Below are 19,887 nucleotides of genomic sequence, written 5' to 3'. Positions count from 1 at the left end.
TAAAGGATATTTTCTCAAAGTGAGTGTTTTCTGAAACTATCCAGTTTTATTTCTGTTTATATTCTAAAGGGTTTCACTTTTTTTTCATTTATAGTGTGAATTATTAAAAATAAATGCATTTCTTTCCCTAACTGTTGACATTTTGTGATCTATCATGTGATTAAAAGATATTGATCTTATCTTTAATGTAAGAACAAAATGAAACAGTAATTTAGAACCTTGCTTTTCTGTCATGCAGTCTGCACATTTGCACACAAGTTGTATGTATAAACACAGCATTTCAGCAAAGAAAACAAAATTAACCTTATTGTTGATTCCACGACTTTTAACAGGGATTTTATGGGGGAAATTTTCACTCTTACTCACTGCGTCACTGATCTAATCGGCTTCAAGTACATGGTGCAGTTCGGCAGATTGGGGGTCATCGCGTGCCTGACAGGGAGGGGGCGCTGTGGGGCGCAAGTGTTGCCACGGAGACGACTCAAAACAACAAGCGCAGTTCCACAGCAATGGCCACAAGTGTTCCCGACTGTGCCCGGACAAAACTCACAGCAGCGGCTGAACATGGTTCTGTGAAGACCGGGAGACACGTCTTCCTTATCCTGCTCGTACTTGTGTGAACAAATCACACGTTTTCTGAGCGACGGACAGTAAAATAATACGAAAATCTCATCCACTTCGCTATTTTTAAAGCGGTAAGTACACCGAGTTTGTTGCGGGACAGTTACCGTTAAGCTACGCAGTTAGCGGTACCATGCTACTAAGCTAAGTTCCTTGCTATTGTTACGTTAGCTGATTAAAAATCCAATTTTACACTTTTAAATTAGGACCGCTGCTTATTCTAAGCGGATGTGGTACTGCTTTGTAGAAATGTGCTGCTACTTTTTAAAAGTTGTACGAAGCTACAAATTAATGTTTCAACCCAATAAGTAATATTTAGACACTAACTCCTTACAATTTGCCTGTTCCAGCTATCATGTCATATTTATCATATTCATATTTTCAGTGACTTATGGATACTATGAACTGAAACTCATTTATTTTATTTTATTTCTACCTTTGTTACTAACAAGACAGTTGGTGTCTCATTGGGAATAGAAAGTAAATTACAAGTGCTTTAAGATTCACTGTGCAAATTTTAAAGTTACCAATTAACTAAGAAGCATTTTTGCGTCTTTATTTGCCTTTATTAGACATTTCACAGTATCTACTGTTATGCTGGAATGGTACAAGCCCATTTCCCATGTTTACTAGTTATTATGAAATCATTTGTAAGGCCATATAAAGAGAAACTGGCCGAGAAAAAGCATGCCAGTGTAGGGTGCTATCCGCATTTTACAGTGAGTTGTAATACCTTATCCTCGGAGCAGGCTTTAACACTTTTGTTGCAAAATTATTATGTGCACCATGTTCACTTGACAAACATTTTTCAGGACTTTTAAACTGCTCTCAGTAAGTAAATGACATACATGACAAATATTCCAGGACTTGCTCAAAGCTAATTTCGGGGTGATAAGTTTAATGGAGCCATAGTCTGAAAAACTAGGAATTCAGGGTGATTCACGATAACGTTTCCTATTTATTTGTGTGTGGTCATGGGATGTCCTCCTTCATGATGTTATTTTGTAAGGGTTTTATATGTTTGGTGTTCCACTGTCACCTAAATCTTTTAGTAGGTAGGTGAGCTGATTTGAGCCATTTATCGCTGTCTAATTTGGCATCAGTATTTATTTTCCCAGAAATATTTAATCCCTTGAGCAAATATCTAACTGGAACCAGTTTTTTTTTTTTGTTTGTATTGTCTTACTTGCTTATGTTTAGGTGGGTGGGTGAGTGGGTCTGTGTGCGTGTGTGCACATTCATGCTCAGTCTTCCACACAGGTATCCTGTCCCCTCCCAGCATATTCCCACTTCTGCTGTGGCCACCAAGCTAGGATGAGATCCCATGCTTAATTAAGCCCTTGGGAACAGATGGTACGCTGGCAGTCTTTGCTGTTTGTCAGCAGTACATCGCCACTCTAAACACAGCTAAATGCTTCCATGAGGGAGGGTTTTGAGAGACAAGACTGCCAGCCGTAATTAGCTTTGAGAAGTAGGTAAAAGGGGGGGGGAGGGGGGATTGCCATGTAGTGATGGGTGACGTGAGTATATGACTTACTACAAAAGAGAGGTGGCATTCAGCAACAGTTTTTGTTTATATTTATTTTATTGTTGCATGTAAAGGTTGTCTTAACTGCAAAGCCTTTGCAATAAGGTCAGGTGAAAGCTTTCAAAATCAAGCTTTTAATCCTGAAATGTATTTAAGCCATAGCTGGTTGTATTAGCTATTCCACAATATGGTATTTACACAAACACATTATGTAAGAAATGAAGACATGGTTTTGGCTTTCTACATGTCCTGTTATAAAACACTTTCACTACTCACTTATTGAAAGTTTTTTGGGGGGTTTTCTCATGAATTGACCAAAGCTTCATGTCTGCTGTACTACCAGAATCAAATGAATGCATGTTACGTCCTTAAAAGTAAATAAAGTAGCAGTTACTATATACATGTATGTAATCGAATAATGGGCACCCATACATACAATAGAGTTGATTAAGTTTTTCAGGTGAGCAATTAGGGATAAGTGTAAACAAGAAAATGGCTGGATGGAGCTGCACTCAAGGGATTTTAATTGACTAAGGTTAAAAAGCCTTTCCTGTTAGGAGTTAGATTAGTGGTGAGACTGATGAGAGGACGTGGGAGCCGGTGCTGGCACTGATCAACAGGCAACACAAAGTCTCAGCATGACTGAAATTTTGCAATGTGAGTCATTTGAGACGTTAAAGAACTTCAACATGACAAGTCTAGGCTGCTGAAACATCACAGATTCAGTATGAGGTTTACATGCCTGAGCAAGTTTTTTAGTAACACAGTTATTCAGGTTCAGACGACAACTTCTGAAACTGCTACTTAGTAGTAGCAGAAAACAGTCCTATAACATATTCGCTTTACTGCAAAGTTAAGGTGAAGGGAAAACAATTTGAGAAACTAAGTAGGAAATCTTTGCATATTTAGTTTGAAAATAGGTCTAAATGATAAATTAATATTAAATAGTGTGTTTAAATCATAGTTTATATTACATGATCATAGACTACATTAATAAGGCTTGCAAATGTTTCTATGGGTGTATTTTATTTCAAGTGTGAACAAATAAATGCTGAGAGCATATAACAACAACAACAAGAAACAAATCATTTATTTATAAATTAAGTGACACTCTTTTTAATTTACAATCTGTAAAATTATAGAAAAAGTAAATGTGCTGGCAGCAAAGACCTCAAAGATATTTTAGAATTAAGCATGTAAACACTTAGAGGAAGTGTTTTAAACCTTTGAAACTTTCTGTTTGAATTTCAGGATGACAAATTACAGAAAAAGGGAAAAGGACTACATCTTCCACTGCTTCAGTATGGCCCCTGAGTTGAGCAGTCTCAGCATCAGTCCCTCCTAACACTCCAGCAGATCTCAGGAAACACTGGAGTGCTTTGAGCGGTACACTGCTGCAGCAGGGATGATCACATCCCATATGAACGGTTATGTGCAAGAGGCCTCAGGCCTGATCAAGAGCCACAGGGAGAGGGCCGTGGACTGTCCAGGGGATGAAAGCAGCCTTGTCAAATCTCCACAGTGCAGTGCCCACATGGAGAGGATCCAGCATTACCAAGAGGAGCTGAGAAAAAGGAGGGAAGAGGACAGCAGGTTGAAGCATGAAATTGACCTCAACTCTTCCCTAAGGCTCAAGAAGCTGTCGCAGAACCCTAAAGTGGGCATTGACAATCCCACCTTTGAGGGAAAGGAAAAGGCCACCAAAGACACATGTTCCCTGGATTCTGTAGTCGGTGAGTTAACAGGTGTGAAGTGAGAGATTGCAGTGAGGAAGACATGCCTGAAAGAATGGGATGTATGCATACTTAAGAAAAAATTTGGTAAAACAGAAAGAGTCAAACTAGTGACTAAACAGTGAAAGGGTAAATTGAAAGATGTTACTAAAGATGGTTGGTTTGGTGTCACTGATGTCCAGTTTCCACTGATTAGTTGAACCTATCCATCCATTCTCTTCCACTTATCCATTTCAGGGTTGCAGGGTACCTATCCCAGCTACCATAGGGTGCGTGATTAGCTGAACCCAGCACAAAATTCATCATCATTATCATCATCATCATTTATTTATATAGCACTTTAAAAATACACCTGGTAGACCAAAGTGCTGTACAATACAAATATAAATATAGTACCGGTAATAAAATAACAGAAACCAGAAATAGCAATAAAATTAATAAAAAAATAAAAAATTCAGCATTCCAGGAAAAAAAATGTTGTTAGAAGAAGAGTGGATAAACTTTCTTTTTCTTTTTTAACAGCCCTCTGTATCTTTAGCACCATTATTTACATCCATACAATATTGATTGTAAATAAGGTTAGCACGTTGTTAAAGCAGGCCATACAAAAGGCGTCATACGTTTTGTTAAGAGCACACCACTATGGATCAACATGTTTTTTGTTTGTTTATGTTGAAAAAAGTGTCTTTGTTATATTTTCTATACAGTTTAAGATCATTTAAGGTCATCAGTATATAGCTAGGATGCACTCAGTGATCATGATTTATGTAGTATGAGCCTTATTTTAGTGGGTAAAATACAAATTGTTAAAGTCATTTTTTTCAGCCCATACTCTAATGTATTTATAACAACAACAACAACAGTAGTAATAATAATAATGATAATAAAAAATTTTTTTATCACAGCTGGACAGAAACAGTGTGATTTTCCTGGGAAGTAACTTTTACCGGGTCTTCAGGGTCTTATCTTTTTTTTTTTCACAGACAGTCCCTGTGTACCTTGACCCGTCTAAGACTTTGGTTTGACAGAGCTTTGCTGTGGTATAATAAAATACACACAATATTCTGTAGGATTAGTTAAAAGTTTCTATTATTTCTTTACTATATAAATACTTCAGATGATATTGGTGTCAAGCTACTTTTTAGCACGTTCAGTTATAAAAATCTAATTTCAGTCAGTAGTAAATAATAATAAACATTACTCTAGACTGTAAACTACTTCATGAACGTTGTCCAAGAAAATGTGAAGTGAAAAAAAAAAAGGATGCCACAAAATGTATTCTTACTATCTTCCATATTAAATCTCCAGTGTAAACACTGTAGCAACTACTGAACTGAAACAAAGGTTGACTAAAAATAAAGACTCATAGATAACTAGTGGCCTGGGAGCAAATTTCTGGACCTCCACAGCAAGATGTCTAATTATTGTTTTGATTTTTGCTCCCAAATGTTTTCTTATGCCATGACTCCTGAAGATTGCACTGCTAATCTTAAAATTTTCTACCTTCTTTTTATATTTTCATTGCACTGAAAGTAAACAACTATTCATTTAGCAGAAGCATACTATGTACAGTATGCGTGGTGGCTTTGCAGCAGAGGTGGCTATTACCTTTGAAAGCAGTGGAGCAAAATCAGCTCTAGTTCCACTAAAATTAAAGTAATTATGCCTCTGAAAATGAAAATATTTTGTACATGACTTAGAAATAACATGTTTTAAGAGCAACAGACAGCTTGTGTGCTGCAGTACTAAGGTTGTAGATCTATGTGTGATATAGCTAGAGATTACCCTGGGCCAAATACAGAATGTGCTAGTGGAAAACTTTGATATACAGGTATAAGACTTAGAATTTAATTGCAGTAAGAAGCTATGCTGCCAGAAAAGTAAACCTAGAAGACAAACAATGAGGAAAATTTTAAACTTAAAGGACTAAAAGCTAAAGTCCTGACTTTTCCTCGGCATTGCCTCTGTACTATTGTTCCCCTACTCACTGTCTGTGATTCTTTCTCAGAGCTGGAGGAGTTGCTGCAGACTCTGAAGTGGGTGCAGCACTGCTTGACTGATGCTCAGAGCCAGCAGGATGTGGAGCTTATAACGCAGCTCCTCACTAAGGAAGACTTCAGGACTGCCTATTCAATATACAGCGCTGTGTCTCAGCAGATGAGTAGAGTCAGTCCCACCTCCCCCCTTACATCACAAGCTCAAGACCTCTGCCTGGAGGTATGTGGGATGATCATTTTCTAGTTGTTTGTTACGGCTGAAACATTGGCAATACTATGTATACAAATATACAATACTATATTTGCAGATGAAGCTGTTCACAGTCTTGCGTTGAGAATAATGAAGCCCTCACTTTAATTATTTGAACCACGTCACAAAACCAGTTTTGTACCTCATTAGTCCAAGGGTGGCCTCTGCAGAGGTTGCATTTTATGCATAAAGGCAAAAAGGCACTCGGGCTGCAATTCCTAATTCCTTGGACCCTTTCAGTTTATATTTGCTTTCAAAGCGCATATGTGAGTAAAGCAACTGAGCAAACTCAGTGAAGCGTGAAAAATCTTTGCTCGAGGTGATGATTAATTCAACAAAGCTGCCCAAAAGACAGCCATGCCAGTCTGAATAATTATGAAATGTAAATTGTCTTGCGGTTAACAAGGTGAGTCAAAACAAAAATGAGGGATATGTGAAATCCAGGTTGCGCATAAAAATTGAGTGAGCTGCCAACAAAAGAGATTCAAGAACGTTAATATGACAATTAGGTTGAAAAGTGGATGATATGACAGGGAAATAAAGGAGGAAGGTGTATTTCAGGTTATTTGTAAATATAAAAAATAATGAGTGTTTTTTAACTAATTTTTTTTATTTTTGATACCTTTCATCGGGTAGTTGCTGTTTTCTATTTAAATAACAGTTTACAGTGCCTGCAGAGCTGCAGTACAGAAGGTGACAGAGAGCAACAAACCAATTCAATCTTTAGGTTTGAGTAGGTGGTAATCTGCCACACCTGAATTCCTTGTTGACAAAACACCAGCTGGTCTCTGCTGAAGCAAAGCAGCAGTAATTGATTTGTGTCCCAGCAGAACTGAGCCTCTGCACACAGTGTTCAAAATAGAGCCTGTCACACAGAACAGACCTTGTAGAAAGACTGAAATTCTGATGTGGTTTGCCATGAAACACATAGAAGCTCTGTATATCTGTGGCAAGTTACACCCACAATAGGCACTTCATTAGGATTAGTGTCAACTTGTGATAGGTGTAACATGAAAGAATGTAATGGAGACTTTTCAGGACATCGTTCAGTGTGATGTTTAGCTGATGGCTAGATGTGTAATAGTACAACTTGTGTCAACAAAACAGACTGTGAGCTGTGTAGAGTTCATTCAAAGGCCAGCAAGCAGCACTGCAACAGAATTGCTATTCCAGTCATGACAGGAGTGGTTTGAAGATAAAGAGGCTGGGTGTGATGATCTGTTTTGCCTCACGCACACAGCACATTGTCTTCCCTTCCCTTTCTTGTGTACAGTAAATCAGTGTGCGCACCCATCCGCCGGGCCAGCTCCCGAAGCGCTTATCAGTGCATTAAAGTTTGAGCTGCAGCATGTCTAAACTAAGTGGCTGTTCTGTGTGACACTCACTTTGACCACTGGGTAAACTAATCTCTCGGCAGCCCTTGATGCTGGCTGAGCAGTGCAGCGCACTGCGGGAAGGAAGCCAGGATCTGGGCAGCCAGAAAAAGAAACTCCAGCAGCTTACAGCAGCGTGGGCCGCGGCGCCGCACCACTAAGGGGGGGGGGGGGGGGGGGAGGGAAAGTGCGTCACCTTGTTAGTGAGAGCTTTGATTAGTGTAACGGATGAACTAAGCTCCAAACAAGAGAAGAAGGGGAAGAAACAGAAGGCCAAAATAATTAGCGATTATTCATGAAGAGTCCAAAGCCACAGCCACTGCATTGTTTCATGAAATTACAACACAAGAGCCAAAGGATTAAAATGGCACAGAGAGAAAGAGAGGAAAGAAAGAAAACCGGAACATTTTTTGACAGGCTGGAAATCGACCAGAATTTTGACATGCTGCCGTTCAGATCGGGGATTTTCCAGTCCCCAGTGCTTGTTAAATTTGGTGAAACACAAAGTTCGCACATTATAAACACAGGATGAAACTTGCATTTAACAAGACTGTATGTAGAGCAGTTTTCTGCACGGAATTCGAACTCCTGCTGTGAGTTACATGAGCGGTTCCAAATTAACTCTGTGTGAGGGACCTATGTTTGTGTGCACTTTGAAAGATATACTTTTTTCCCCCCAAATGTTTGGAAATTCTTGTGTTATACATAGATCACTTCAAAAATGTTATTTGTCTTGCAGTTTTCTTGGAAAACGTTTCTTCCATGCCACAGGCTTGTTACCAGAATGTGCCACTAGCATGGTTTTTATGGTGTACGTGGGTTTAGGATGGGAACAGTTTAGCATCTAAACTTCATATAGATATTTACAGTATGTACGTTTTGGTACCCAGACAGCAAAACAAGTGAGGGTCACAAGATGAAAGAGCTACATTTGTAAAATATGATACAACAGGGCAGATTCAGAAAATAATGTCCATGACAATGGTGATAAAGTCATTAGTTGAAACCTTTCATGCACATTTTACTTATATATTATTCATCATAGCGTTCTACTCCTATGCATAAAAAGTTAGACCCATTAGCTGTACAGTAAGGAGAAGACCATGGAACTATCAAGTGTTTGCTTTCAGATGTTAAAGTGTGAAAGAAGAACTAACCTTGTAAAGTTAGTAAATAGGATACATAATTATCCTTGAGGTCTACATTTGATATCTGTTAATTTGATAAAGGGGGATTTAACTTTCTAATTTTACTTGGATTCTTGTGACTTATTAGATGACTTAAAAGTCATGTTATAAAAGATTAAGAGGTTGATTGTCCCTATTGTGTTAAACGTTTTTAATTAGCCATTGACAGTTTGTTCTGACTTGATGCACTGTTTATAGCTCTTGACAGAATTATTTTACTGTGGTGTGTCTCTGTTTCTCTTCAGGTACAGAAGATTCTCCAGTCCAGCCAACATAAGGAGGGTTTAGAGCTCAGAGCTCTGCTCACCAATCCTCATCTCCAGGTCAGAGATCAGCCTCCCAGCCATGACCTCTCCTTACCCGCAATTTTATTATAAGGCAGCACCATTGAGGCCGAGAAAGCTTGCAGAACCTTTTGGGCCAACTCATTTATTTAGTTAATATTCTGATAATTGCACAACTGGAAATATAATTAATGTTTTACTGGACTCTTTCCAAAAGGCTAATTGTTTTTCTTGCACCTTCCACTAGGATGTCAGAGGTCCTAGTGGAAGTATAGAATATGCCAATAAACCATAAGACTTGGCTGCCTACCAGCTCAGAGACAGTTGGACAGTTTTACATCTCTGTTGCTGTCATGTGCACTTTATTAGAAGGTGAAATAGGGCCCTTTCTCTTGAATGAAAGATATAGAGGTCAGGCTCTCCATCATTACAGCCACAGGGTTATGAAATGGATGGAATTTACTGTTTTGATCAAGGACACTTGGCCAGGGCGGATGGTTATTAAAGACCTTAAATCCTCTATGACATATTAATTCTAAAACTCTTATTTTTAGGTGTTATTCAGGTTGTGTGTGTGTCAGGCTTTTTTTCAAGATCAACTTGTTCCTCAAGCAGTTTAAATTAGCCATTTGGTGTGTTGTTCATCCACCTCCTTTAAATTAATTTTTTTAATGAAATTGTTTTTTTAATAAAGGTTGTGAAAAATTAGGTTTGTTATGCTAGTTTATTTTTTACACATTTTTACTGAGCACAACCATAAGTTTTAATATAGATGTGTAGTGTTGTTGAAGCAGTAGTGTTTTGGTGAGCTTTCCTGCAAGGAGTACAAACACTGAGCTCAAGCTTTAGCACTTTATGCTCATGTGTCCAAACACTCCCTCCTCCGGTCTGTTCAAGTTGCAGAATATACCATCACTTTCTTTGACATGTCAGTCCTGCCCATCTCCACTCCCACCTGTTTTGAGCCATTCACCAACCCAGTATCCATATGTAGTCTCCAGCGGGGTATTTACTCATCAATCATATTTGCAGGGAGGGATGAGCTCAGAAATTAGATGCCAGCCTCTAACTATGTTTTGCCGCTGTAATAAATCATTTTAAACTGGAGTTGTCTCACTGAAATTAGCACTAATGATGTCAGACAAATTGAATTTGTTTAAAAAAAAAAAAAAAGGACCATTCTGGCCCATGCCTACTTGTTATGGAGGGACACTTAAAATTTAAACTTAAATGTGGCAATATGACTTTAGGTATATGTAATTTGTAAATTGGTGAAATGTTATATCTGTCCTTAAATTACGCATATGTAATTTTGAGCAACCTTCTTGTCGGACTGCTTAAAGAGCTTTTTTGTCCACTGTTTGTGACATGGCTACAGTTCAACATAACGAGGTCCGACTTGTCCGTAACCCGTGTAGTAATGACCTGACAGTACACTGCCAAAGGCTGCTGCTGGCCTAGCTGACCAACTGGACAATTAAGATGCTCCTCTCTCATGTGCTGCTTTTTGCATCTTTACAGAAACATTAGCATTGCAGTAGACAAAGGCCACTCCCACAGCTCTGTTTTAAAAGAAAAACAAAATAAAAAAACATTACACGCTTCATTTTGGGTAACCCCTGCAGCATTACATTGGGAGTTTTTGTTTTAAAACAAATTGGTGTGTCAACGTGAAAAGAACAACAGAAAATGCATTTATTTGATGTTGCGTGACACTCTGCCTTTGTCAGTTTAGACTAAAGTGACTCCTCTGTAGGAAAAAATGAAGTCACATTATCAGGCTGTCATCGTCTATTAGCGAGGCACTAAGGTGAGAAAAGACCCCAGGTGCGTTACTCTGCTATGATTTTTATGGTTGAGGGTCTTGACAGGGGAGCGCCACAGGGTCTGATGTTTGACCCAGATGACCATGTGAAGCATCGCAATCTCCCACCCCCGATGTCGGTTAACCCCTCCACTGAGTTGGAACCGTGTAGCCGGCAGGGGCAGAGTGATGAGATGTGAGTCTGCCTTGTGGCACAGAAATTGGAACAGATTATGTTTGTTTCTCTGCAGGGAGCAGAGGCTCACATGAGTCACCCTGTAGTACAGGTAAACGGCTTCACGTGAAAAACTAATAGAGACATGTGAGAGACGAGCAGGGCCCCCTCAAGTCCCCTTGTCTCCCTCTCATTGTTTTCTGGGACACCGTTTCCTCGGGAGCAGTCCAGCCAAAGGTGTTTGATGATTGATGGCCGTGCATTTTGACTCCTAAATGCAGGGGAGAGTAAGACGGATTGCGTGTATGCCAAAGCTTAGCCCGGCCTCTGCTCTCTCAGGTCCCCTCTGCTGCAGGATAGAGAAACTAATTTGGACCGACGGTTATTAATCGTGGGGTACCGAGCGCTTGTCACATTAAATGAAGTGAAGGAGCAATATCTGTATTATTTCTGGCTTAGAGGTGGGTTTGCAGACTGGTCTTGTTAAAAAAGATTGGGTGGCAGGATGCTTCTGCTTGCAGGTGCATGTCAAAGGGGTCTGGAAACTTGTTTGGTATCACTTCGTCTTTCATCATTTTACATTAAAAAATCACAGCCGTGAAGAATTTGATTAAAACCGTATAAGATTTATGATCATTTTATTTCCCATGTCAACTGCTATAGAACGCAGCATCCTTTGTTTCTCCTCAAGTCCTCATTTATTCCTTTCACACTTTATTTTTGTTCATTACATGTTTGTATATTTCTGCATGATCATACTCTTTCTCTACAATATATGTGTGTGTTTGCATTGCAGGCACTGATGCAGGCCCATGACAGCGTGGCAGTGCAGGAAATGGCAGAGGAAAGTGTGACCCAGTACCTCGGAGAGACGGTTAAATTAGTGCGGCTGGAGAAGGCCAGAGACACTCCACTGGTGAGATGTCATCAATTTTTTTGGTTGTATCTGCAAAGAAAGAATAAGAAACATGGTAACAAGGATAGTCAATCATAATTTATTGCAACACAACCCATAAAAATTAGCTATGTCATAAAAATGCCTCACCTGATTTCATTTTTGCTAGTGTTCCTTCAAGATTATCTCGTCGTATGTCTCTGCGCTGCTTCTTACTTTGAGTTCACTGTCTGAAAGTCTCATTCTGACCAGTTGCACATGTGCATCTGTGATTTCATCATGGATTGTAAACTGCTTACTTTCAGTAGCGTACATCAGCTTCTCTGTCAACCTGACCCTACTTCATCAGTAGAGAAGAGAACAGATACCAGACGGTAGTTTTCAGTTGAGCCTACAATACCACTCCCAAAGGTGGCTCATCATGTTAGGAATGCAAGCAAGGTATACTAATCCTTTTAATATTAAATGTAGAGTTGTACTATAACATCCTTTGGCCTCCGAGGGAGAATAGTTAGCAGAAATTACTTAAGTCATGTCTTCATGCACCAGTACATAGTCATCATTAACTACCTGCCCTAGCGCCCACATATGTTTCTCCTTTGACTCTGGTTTCCTGTGAAATGAGGATGGAATTGGAAGGGTTGTTGCATTCAAACTGTGGAGGAGAATGAATCCCTGTCAGCCTGAGTGTCCCATATCCAATGGGAATGAATTGGAAATGAAAGTGGTGGTCGCATTTCTTTGTATTCACACCCGTTCCTCTCCTTGTGTCTTCAGACTTGTGTCTTTGCTCAATGTAAGGTCTTTTTCTTGTTATGCCATCTGTACAAACTTTGTAAGTGTGTGTCTGTGCGTGGTCATCAGGGTGCAACAGTACGTAATGACATGGACAGTGTGGTGGTGAGCCGTGTTGTAAAGGGCGGAGCAGCAGAGCGGAGTGGCCTCCTCAGTGAAGGAGATGAGATCCTGGAGATCAACGGGATTTCTATCCGTGGGAAACACGTCAATGAAGTCCACGACTTGCTGGTAATTTCAAGTGCTCTTTTATTTTTCATAGCAGTTTGTTTTGTTTTAATAATGGCACAAAGTATTTCAATACGGTGACGTGAAAAACTATTTGTCCCATTTCTGATTTCTTTTTTTAAATATTTGTCCCCCATAAATGTTAAATTAATCTTAAACGTCAGCTCATCAAACAGATTTTAAGATCAAAAGTTAATCCAAGTAAGGATTACTAAGTGTGGCTGAATTAAAATAATTCTGCAAAGAAGAAAAGGCAGAAATTCCTCCACAGCAATGTGACTTATTGCCAGTTATTGATTACAGTTCTTGCTGCCAAGGGTGCCGCAACCAGTTAATAAGTGGGCAGATTTTATTTCCCTTAATAAATTAAATAATCAAAAATAAAAACTGCAGTTTGTATTTCTTCAGGTTATCTTTGACTACTATTAACCCTTTAAAGCCAAGCGGATCATATTTGATACATGTGTTTTTGTGAGTTTTTGAGACTTCTACATCATCAGTGTGACTTTTTTTTACCCCAAAAGATGATAGAAATTGCATGACACACTTTTAATTACTAAATTGCGAAAATATTATTTATGTAGCAAATGTTCTTCAAATTAAAACTCACATATGCAGATTTGATATATTTTTATATATTTTGTCTAAAGATTCAACAAACACTCCATTATCAAAAAATTAAAGATTTCTGACAGGTCTCTCATGATTCAGGTTTTAAGGGGTTAAATTTGTTTGATGATCTGAAACATGTAAGTGTGACAAATATGCAAAACAAACCCTAAGAAATCAAGAAGGGGACAAATACTTTTTCATGTTGTAATGAACATTCAGATTGCTGCTGCCTGGACACTTTGTTTGTAACTTTAATGTCACAAAGGGCATCGGGATATATATATAAAACAGGTATCTTACTTGAGATGCTGGTTGCAGTAGGTTTCACTCACAGAGAATATAACTTTAAAAAATGATTATTTCTAAATTGAAATAATAAATGAATATTTCTAAAAGAGTTTTAACATATAATTCTTATTAATAGATAAAATAATGTTACTGCTAAAAAAAATGTTGTTTAGGCAAATTGAATTTCAAGCTGTCATTTAAAAAAGATATGCAAATAATAGTTGTTTGAACTAAGTGTGCTCTCAGAATATAAAATCCATCTCCTAAATTACAAGTAAATGAATAATGTCTCTTCATATTCCTGTTGTGTTCAATTTTTTTGCAATTCATGTTTTCCACAGCAACAAATGCATGGCACTCTGACCTTCCTCCTCATCCCCAGCTCTCAGATTAAACCTGCCCTGCACAGACAGACTGTGGTAAGTATCTTACAGTATGTGGCCGTATGTGCGTGAGATGGCCTGTCTGCATGCGTGCAAGAGTCCTTCACAATGTAAAACCCTGCCCTCAGATGCACGTACGAGCGTACTTTGACTACGACCCGTCTGATGACCCCTTCGTGCCGTGTCGAGAGCTGGGCCTGTCCTTCCAGAAGGGAGATATACTCCATGTCATCAGCCAGGATGACTCCAACTGGTGGCAAGCCTACAGGGATGGAGATGAGGAAAACCAGCCCCTGGCTGGACTCATTCCAGGTAGAAGTCAGACCGGAGCTGAATTTCATTATGAAGTTTATTGCTTAACAAGGACAAATAATAACAGCAAGGACATAATGCTGCATAATATTTACAAATACATATAGTTGTGATGTCATACACACAGCATGGAGTAATAAAAGACATATAACTATATTAAAAAACCCCACATCGTATTATATTTTAAAATATACATGCTGTTTTTTAATACCTTTTGCAATGTACAAGGCTCAAATGTGTAAGAGGAGGAGCAGTAAAATGTTATTTAATGTTAAGCTCCTGTTTTGGTATGAGTAGCTCTTTTTATTTATTCTTTTCTCTTTCCCCTCACACCCCAACCATCCGTGGCAGATGGCTGCCCCTCCCTGAGCCTGGTCCTGTTGGGGGTTTCTTCCTGTTAAGAGGGGGGTTTTTCCTTTCCACCATCGCAAAGTGCTTACTCATAGAGAACGTTTAATTGTTGGGGTTTTCTCCAGAATACTGTAGGGTCTTTGTCTTACAGTATAAAGCACACCGAAGCTTTGTTGTTGTTGTACTTTGGCGCTATATAAATAAAACTTAATTGAATTGTATTTATTTTTGTGGTCAGGTTAAACCGTCGGTCAGTAAGCACAAACAAAATGCTACGTGGAAATGTGTACATTAAGATATGAAATTATATAACTTGGGTAGATTTGTTGATTATTAATCATTACTAGATGTACTGAGTATCATCTATAATGGAAAAGCAACACAAAAAACTGTAGCCCGTATATGGATATATGCAAAGCGAATACTATTTGTGGGGTTACACACTTAAAATTGCCAGAAAGAATAACTGTGACACTGCCTGTAGCGTACACACATAATTAATTCACATCGTGGTAACAACTTTCCAAAATGGCATATTTCTGAGAGATGATACATGAAATAAAATCTTTAATAATTAATGCATGGGCTACATAGGAGAGCTTCTTATAAAATAATGATAAGCCAGTAATGTGCTCGACCCCTTCTAGTAACTGGAAACCCAGTCTCAGAAGAGTACTTGAAAGTGACTAATAGCTAATCTGGCACTACTATCCTGGCAGGAATCAGCATCCATCTGGCACGTCAAGCAGATTAAAGCAAACACCTGAGAATTATTTGTGATTACTTTCTGACCTAGGCCTTGTTGTGGTGGGACGAAAGAGAGGGTTAAGCACTGGAAATGGAAAGCGGGCCATCTTTTTGTCTCCCCCTCTTTAGGTAGAGAAAGAAAAACAATAGTAGGCTTGCAAAAGCTTAGGATTTGTAATATTGGTGGTTTCTGGCCACGTAGTAATCGTCCAGTCTAGGCACAAATAATGTTCCAGTATAATATAATTTATATAAATTACTAATAACTGTCTGTATGTTCTCTTTTTTTTTAGGTAAGAGCTTCCAGCAACAGAGAGAGACATTAAAGAAAACTCTAACAGACAGAAGTCGAGAGCAGCAAGGTAAGACGAAGTTAACGTGCTCAGCGTGTTTTAACAGTCTTGTGATAATTTGCCTTTTAAAGCAAATTTCTTTGTAATAACAGGGAAGAATTGGTACCCAAAGAAGAGTAAGAAACAGAGGAAGAAGAGCACGTCACAGTCCAGCAAAAGTACAGGTAAGGCTTTCTTCTCTTGTGTCGCTCTTCAGTGGTTTGAGCAATAATCCCATTTAAAAGTGGGCTCTGGTTACAGTCTTAACCCAGTGTCGCTCTGTCTTTGTCACACGTGAAAGACCACTTCCACACCAGAGCTGACACGTCTCGTCTTTCTCACGTCAGCTTGATCAGACTTGGTGTGTCTCCGGTCAGATTAGTCCTACCCTCACAGACAGGATCAGAGGGCGCACGAACAGGTGACCAGCAGGTGCCTAAATGGCTTGGAGGAACCTGTGCTGTGATTGGCTCACACATAGAAACACAAATATTCACTAAGTAGCACACATACTGTTCTAATGAACCTGATCCACGGCTAAAAGTGGCAGACTGTGAGCCATGAGGGTCAGATATGAAGCACTATGGAAAAAAAACTTTACTCAAACACAGTAAATTTATTGAACTCTTAATCCCATGCATCTTTCTATCCTCCACAGAGAGGTCACAGGTCAGCCCAAGAGCTCAAAGTAATTTGGTATGTAGGTCAGGGATGTTTCAATAACCCCTCCCATGCTGTCTCCTCAGACTACGATGACATCCTGACCTATGAGGAGATGTCGCTCTATCACCAGCCTGCCAACCGCAAACGCCCCATAGCTCTGATCGGCCCAACAAACAGCGGTCACGATGAGCTGCGCCGGAGGCTTCTTTCCATCGAACCTGAGAAGTTTGCTGTCGCTGTTCCACGTAAGTCTCCGCTTGGTCAAAGCAACAGAGCCCAGAGCGAGGCGACGTGAAATGTTAAACACAGACCTCAGATGATGAGCGGAACGTGTTTCTGGTGTTCAGTAAAGAAGTGAAACCATTTAACTTATCACATAATGCACAACTGTTTGTCACACAGATAAATAAAAAAAAAAAAAGTAATAAAAAAATATATATAAATATATATATAATATATATATATATATATATATATATATATATATATATATATATATATATATATATATATATATATATATATGACAACTTAAAGCTCAGAAAATGTAAAACAGTTATATCTGTCCTTCTTAACGGCTCAGATACAACCAGGAGCCCGAGGATACATGAGCGGAATGGGCGCGAGTACCATTTTGTAACCCGTTCTGCATTTGAAGCCGACTTGGCAACGGGAAAGTTCATTGAATCGGGGGAGTACGAGAAGAACTTGTATGGCACCAGCACAGACTCCGTCCGACACGTCATCAACTCTGGACGCATCTGTCTGCTCTGCCTACACACAAGGGTAAGAGACCTCGTTACTGTCCAGACACTAACATGTTAATTACAAAGCCCGTTAGATCCTTCCTCATCTGTGATCTTAACCACTGTGGCCCTGCCAGAACATAATGACCCCCTTTCATTTCCTCAACATAAGTCTTAATCCTGTCTAAGCCTGATCAAAGCTGAAATAACACATTTGAAGACACCATATTTAATCTGTTTTTTTCCCCTTGTGTTGCTCTTTCCATTCATTTTGTTTCTTTGTGCCTTGATTTTTTTCTTCTGTCAGTCACTGCGAGTCCTGAGATCCTCCAACCTTAAGCCATATGTGATCTTCATAGCTCCTCCTTCTCAGGAGCGACTACGCACCCTGCTGGCCACAGAGGGGAAAACACCAAAGGTAAACGCTGACCAGCTCAGAAAAGAAAACATAGTTCAGGCAGAGCAGGGAATGACCATTATTTACTCACATATATTGCATAAAAACTGGTCTCTAACTCACAGAATCGCCATGAGATAGTAAAACTAGAGGCAAGATGCACACAAACCAAACAAAAGTGAAATTGTGTGTAAACACAAAGGCAGAAAGGGGCATTGTTTCATCAGTCATGGAGAGCAGTACATAGTCCTGTTTATAAATTGCATACACTGTTAGCTCAATTCCCAATCCCAGCTTTAGTCATGAATTAATCTGGGTAATTTTGCTTGTGAAAAAAGACTCTTTAGACCATAAACTCTTAGACAAAACTGTGACTGAAGAAGTAGAGAGAAGGAAAGGTGTTTGGTTTAATGGTCTCAGAAACAACCAAGCCCACACAAACACTTTGCGACTGTTTGTCTGTGAAAAGCGCTTAATTAATAAATAAATTTTACTCACTTTACTAAATAAAATGACATCATCACATCATCGGCTTTTCAAAAGTCTGTCAGCACAGCACCGGGCTTTGAAGTAGTGCTGGCCAAGATGATGATATAAAAATAAAAATAAAAAATGGATCAAAAAACAAAAACAAGATCTCATCCTTTTCATTTATGCGTTAACTTATAGAGAGAAAAGAATTTATAGCATCACCCGAAGAGAAAGGCAAATCAGTTTTATTATTTTATGAAGAACAAAAGGTGATTCCATAATAAAAAAAAATGCCTTTTTTAATTATTTTAAATTTTATCACACTATTTTTGACTTGAACTTCATAACAGACTTACTCTTAAAAAAAATGTGTGTACACATGGTGTGAAGTACACATGACACATTCTTATAGATCGCAGTTAATATGTGGGGAAAAGTCCCAGGCACGTTTTTTATGTGTGTACACCGTTGTTTAAATGTATTGGATCCCAATTTAGATATAAAAATCAGTAAATAAACATTGCCTCTGTTCATGAAGACTGCTCTTGAGAATGAAGACACGTGATAATAAGAGTCACTACTGCAGTTTCTTGAACTGATGTCCATGTCCTGTGCACAGCCGGACATGCTGAAGGAGGTCATTGAAAAGGCCCGCGAGATGGAGCAAAATTTCAGCCACTACTTTGATGCAACCATCTTGAACGTGGATCCAGACCAGGCTTTCCACGAGCTGCGCAGGATGATAGATAAACTGGACACTGAGCCGCAGTGGGTGCCCACGTCCTGGCTGTGTTAGAGGTCACTGTGTCCCAGCACCATGAGTCGAAGGACGTAAACAGAAGACTGGAGAGTGAAAAACGAACCAGGGACGGTTGGTAAACTGTCACTGGAATTTGACTTGCACATTTTCCTCGATTGTAGAGGAGGTGATCGTTACAGGGATGGACTCAATTTTAATCTTTGATTTTGTTGTCGGTGTGCGTGTGTCTGTTGGTGATTTTTGTTTCTCTGTTGATCTCAGTTTTATGCAAAGTCATTTATCAACAAAATAGAACCATTTCTATTCTATGCTTAATAGTTATTTATAACTGTACATACATATTTTCTAGACCAAAGGATCAAGTGTTTTACTGTTACAGTTTGTGTGTGGGAGTCTTTATGTGTTGGTTTTTAATTGACTCCCTAATGAAGCAGCAGATCAGAAACTCTTTAGGTACCAAACAGAAGAGAAGCATCAGTGCTTTTTGCAGGGCACCGTCTTCCACTCAGAAGTGCAGGAGAGAGATCTGCTGTAATCTGCACAGTTTGGAGTTACTTCCATTGTCAGTATTTGATTTTGTGTCTCATTTTATGATTTTACGCTGTGATAACAAACCACTGTAGCTGGTTGTCGTTACAAACAGTAATGCTGCTAAGTACGGCCGAGTTTCTGGTTTTGTTTTGTTTTTTGTTTTTCTATCAGTATTGATAAGAGCAGTTAGTGTGATTCCAACAAATACTGTATTGATTCTTTGCAGTTCATTTGCAAATTCATAAGCACAATTTTGTGCTCATGAATTGTTAATAAAATAAAACACATGTGAACAAGTCACATATTTTGTCTGGCTTTTATATCAAAGAGAAGGTTTTCTTTTTATCTTTTCTGTAGTTCTGAGTTTCCATTTCAGTTCAGATTCCAGGTTTGGTGGTTTGAGTTTAGCTTTTAATGTTTGAGA

General features: G+C 39.0%; 1 protein-coding gene across 1 annotated transcript; it reads left to right on the top strand.

Annotated features, from left to right (window-relative positions):
- The first annotated feature begins 480 nt into the window (after positions 1 to 480).
- pals1b (protein associated with LIN7 1, MAGUK p55 family member b) lies at positions 481 to 19,763 on the top strand. The gene is made up of 14 exons (XM_004550454.5): positions 481 to 695; positions 3,401 to 3,882; positions 5,891 to 6,099; positions 8,935 to 9,012; positions 11,749 to 11,868; positions 12,712 to 12,873; positions 14,112 to 14,189; positions 14,282 to 14,465; positions 15,857 to 15,925; positions 16,009 to 16,080; positions 16,642 to 16,803; positions 17,142 to 17,344; positions 17,612 to 17,722; positions 18,792 to 19,763. Exons 2-14 carry the CDS (start codon positions 3,555 to 3,557, stop codon positions 18,966 to 18,968), a joined length of 1,953 nt encoding a protein of 650 aa, XP_004550511.1. The 5' UTR covers positions 481 to 695; positions 3,401 to 3,554; the 3' UTR covers positions 18,969 to 19,763.
- The last annotated feature ends 124 nt before the right edge of the window (positions 19,764 to 19,887 follow it).

The sequence above is a fragment of the Maylandia zebra genome, linkage group LG15 (assembly GCF_041146795.1).
Source record: "Maylandia zebra isolate NMK-2024a linkage group LG15, Mzebra_GT3a, whole genome shotgun sequence".
Classification (NCBI taxonomy): Eukaryota; Metazoa; Chordata; class Actinopteri; order Cichliformes; family Cichlidae; genus Maylandia; species Maylandia zebra.
The sequence above is the reverse complement of the archived record's forward strand: the minus strand, read 5'-3'. Positions and strand labels throughout refer to the sequence as shown.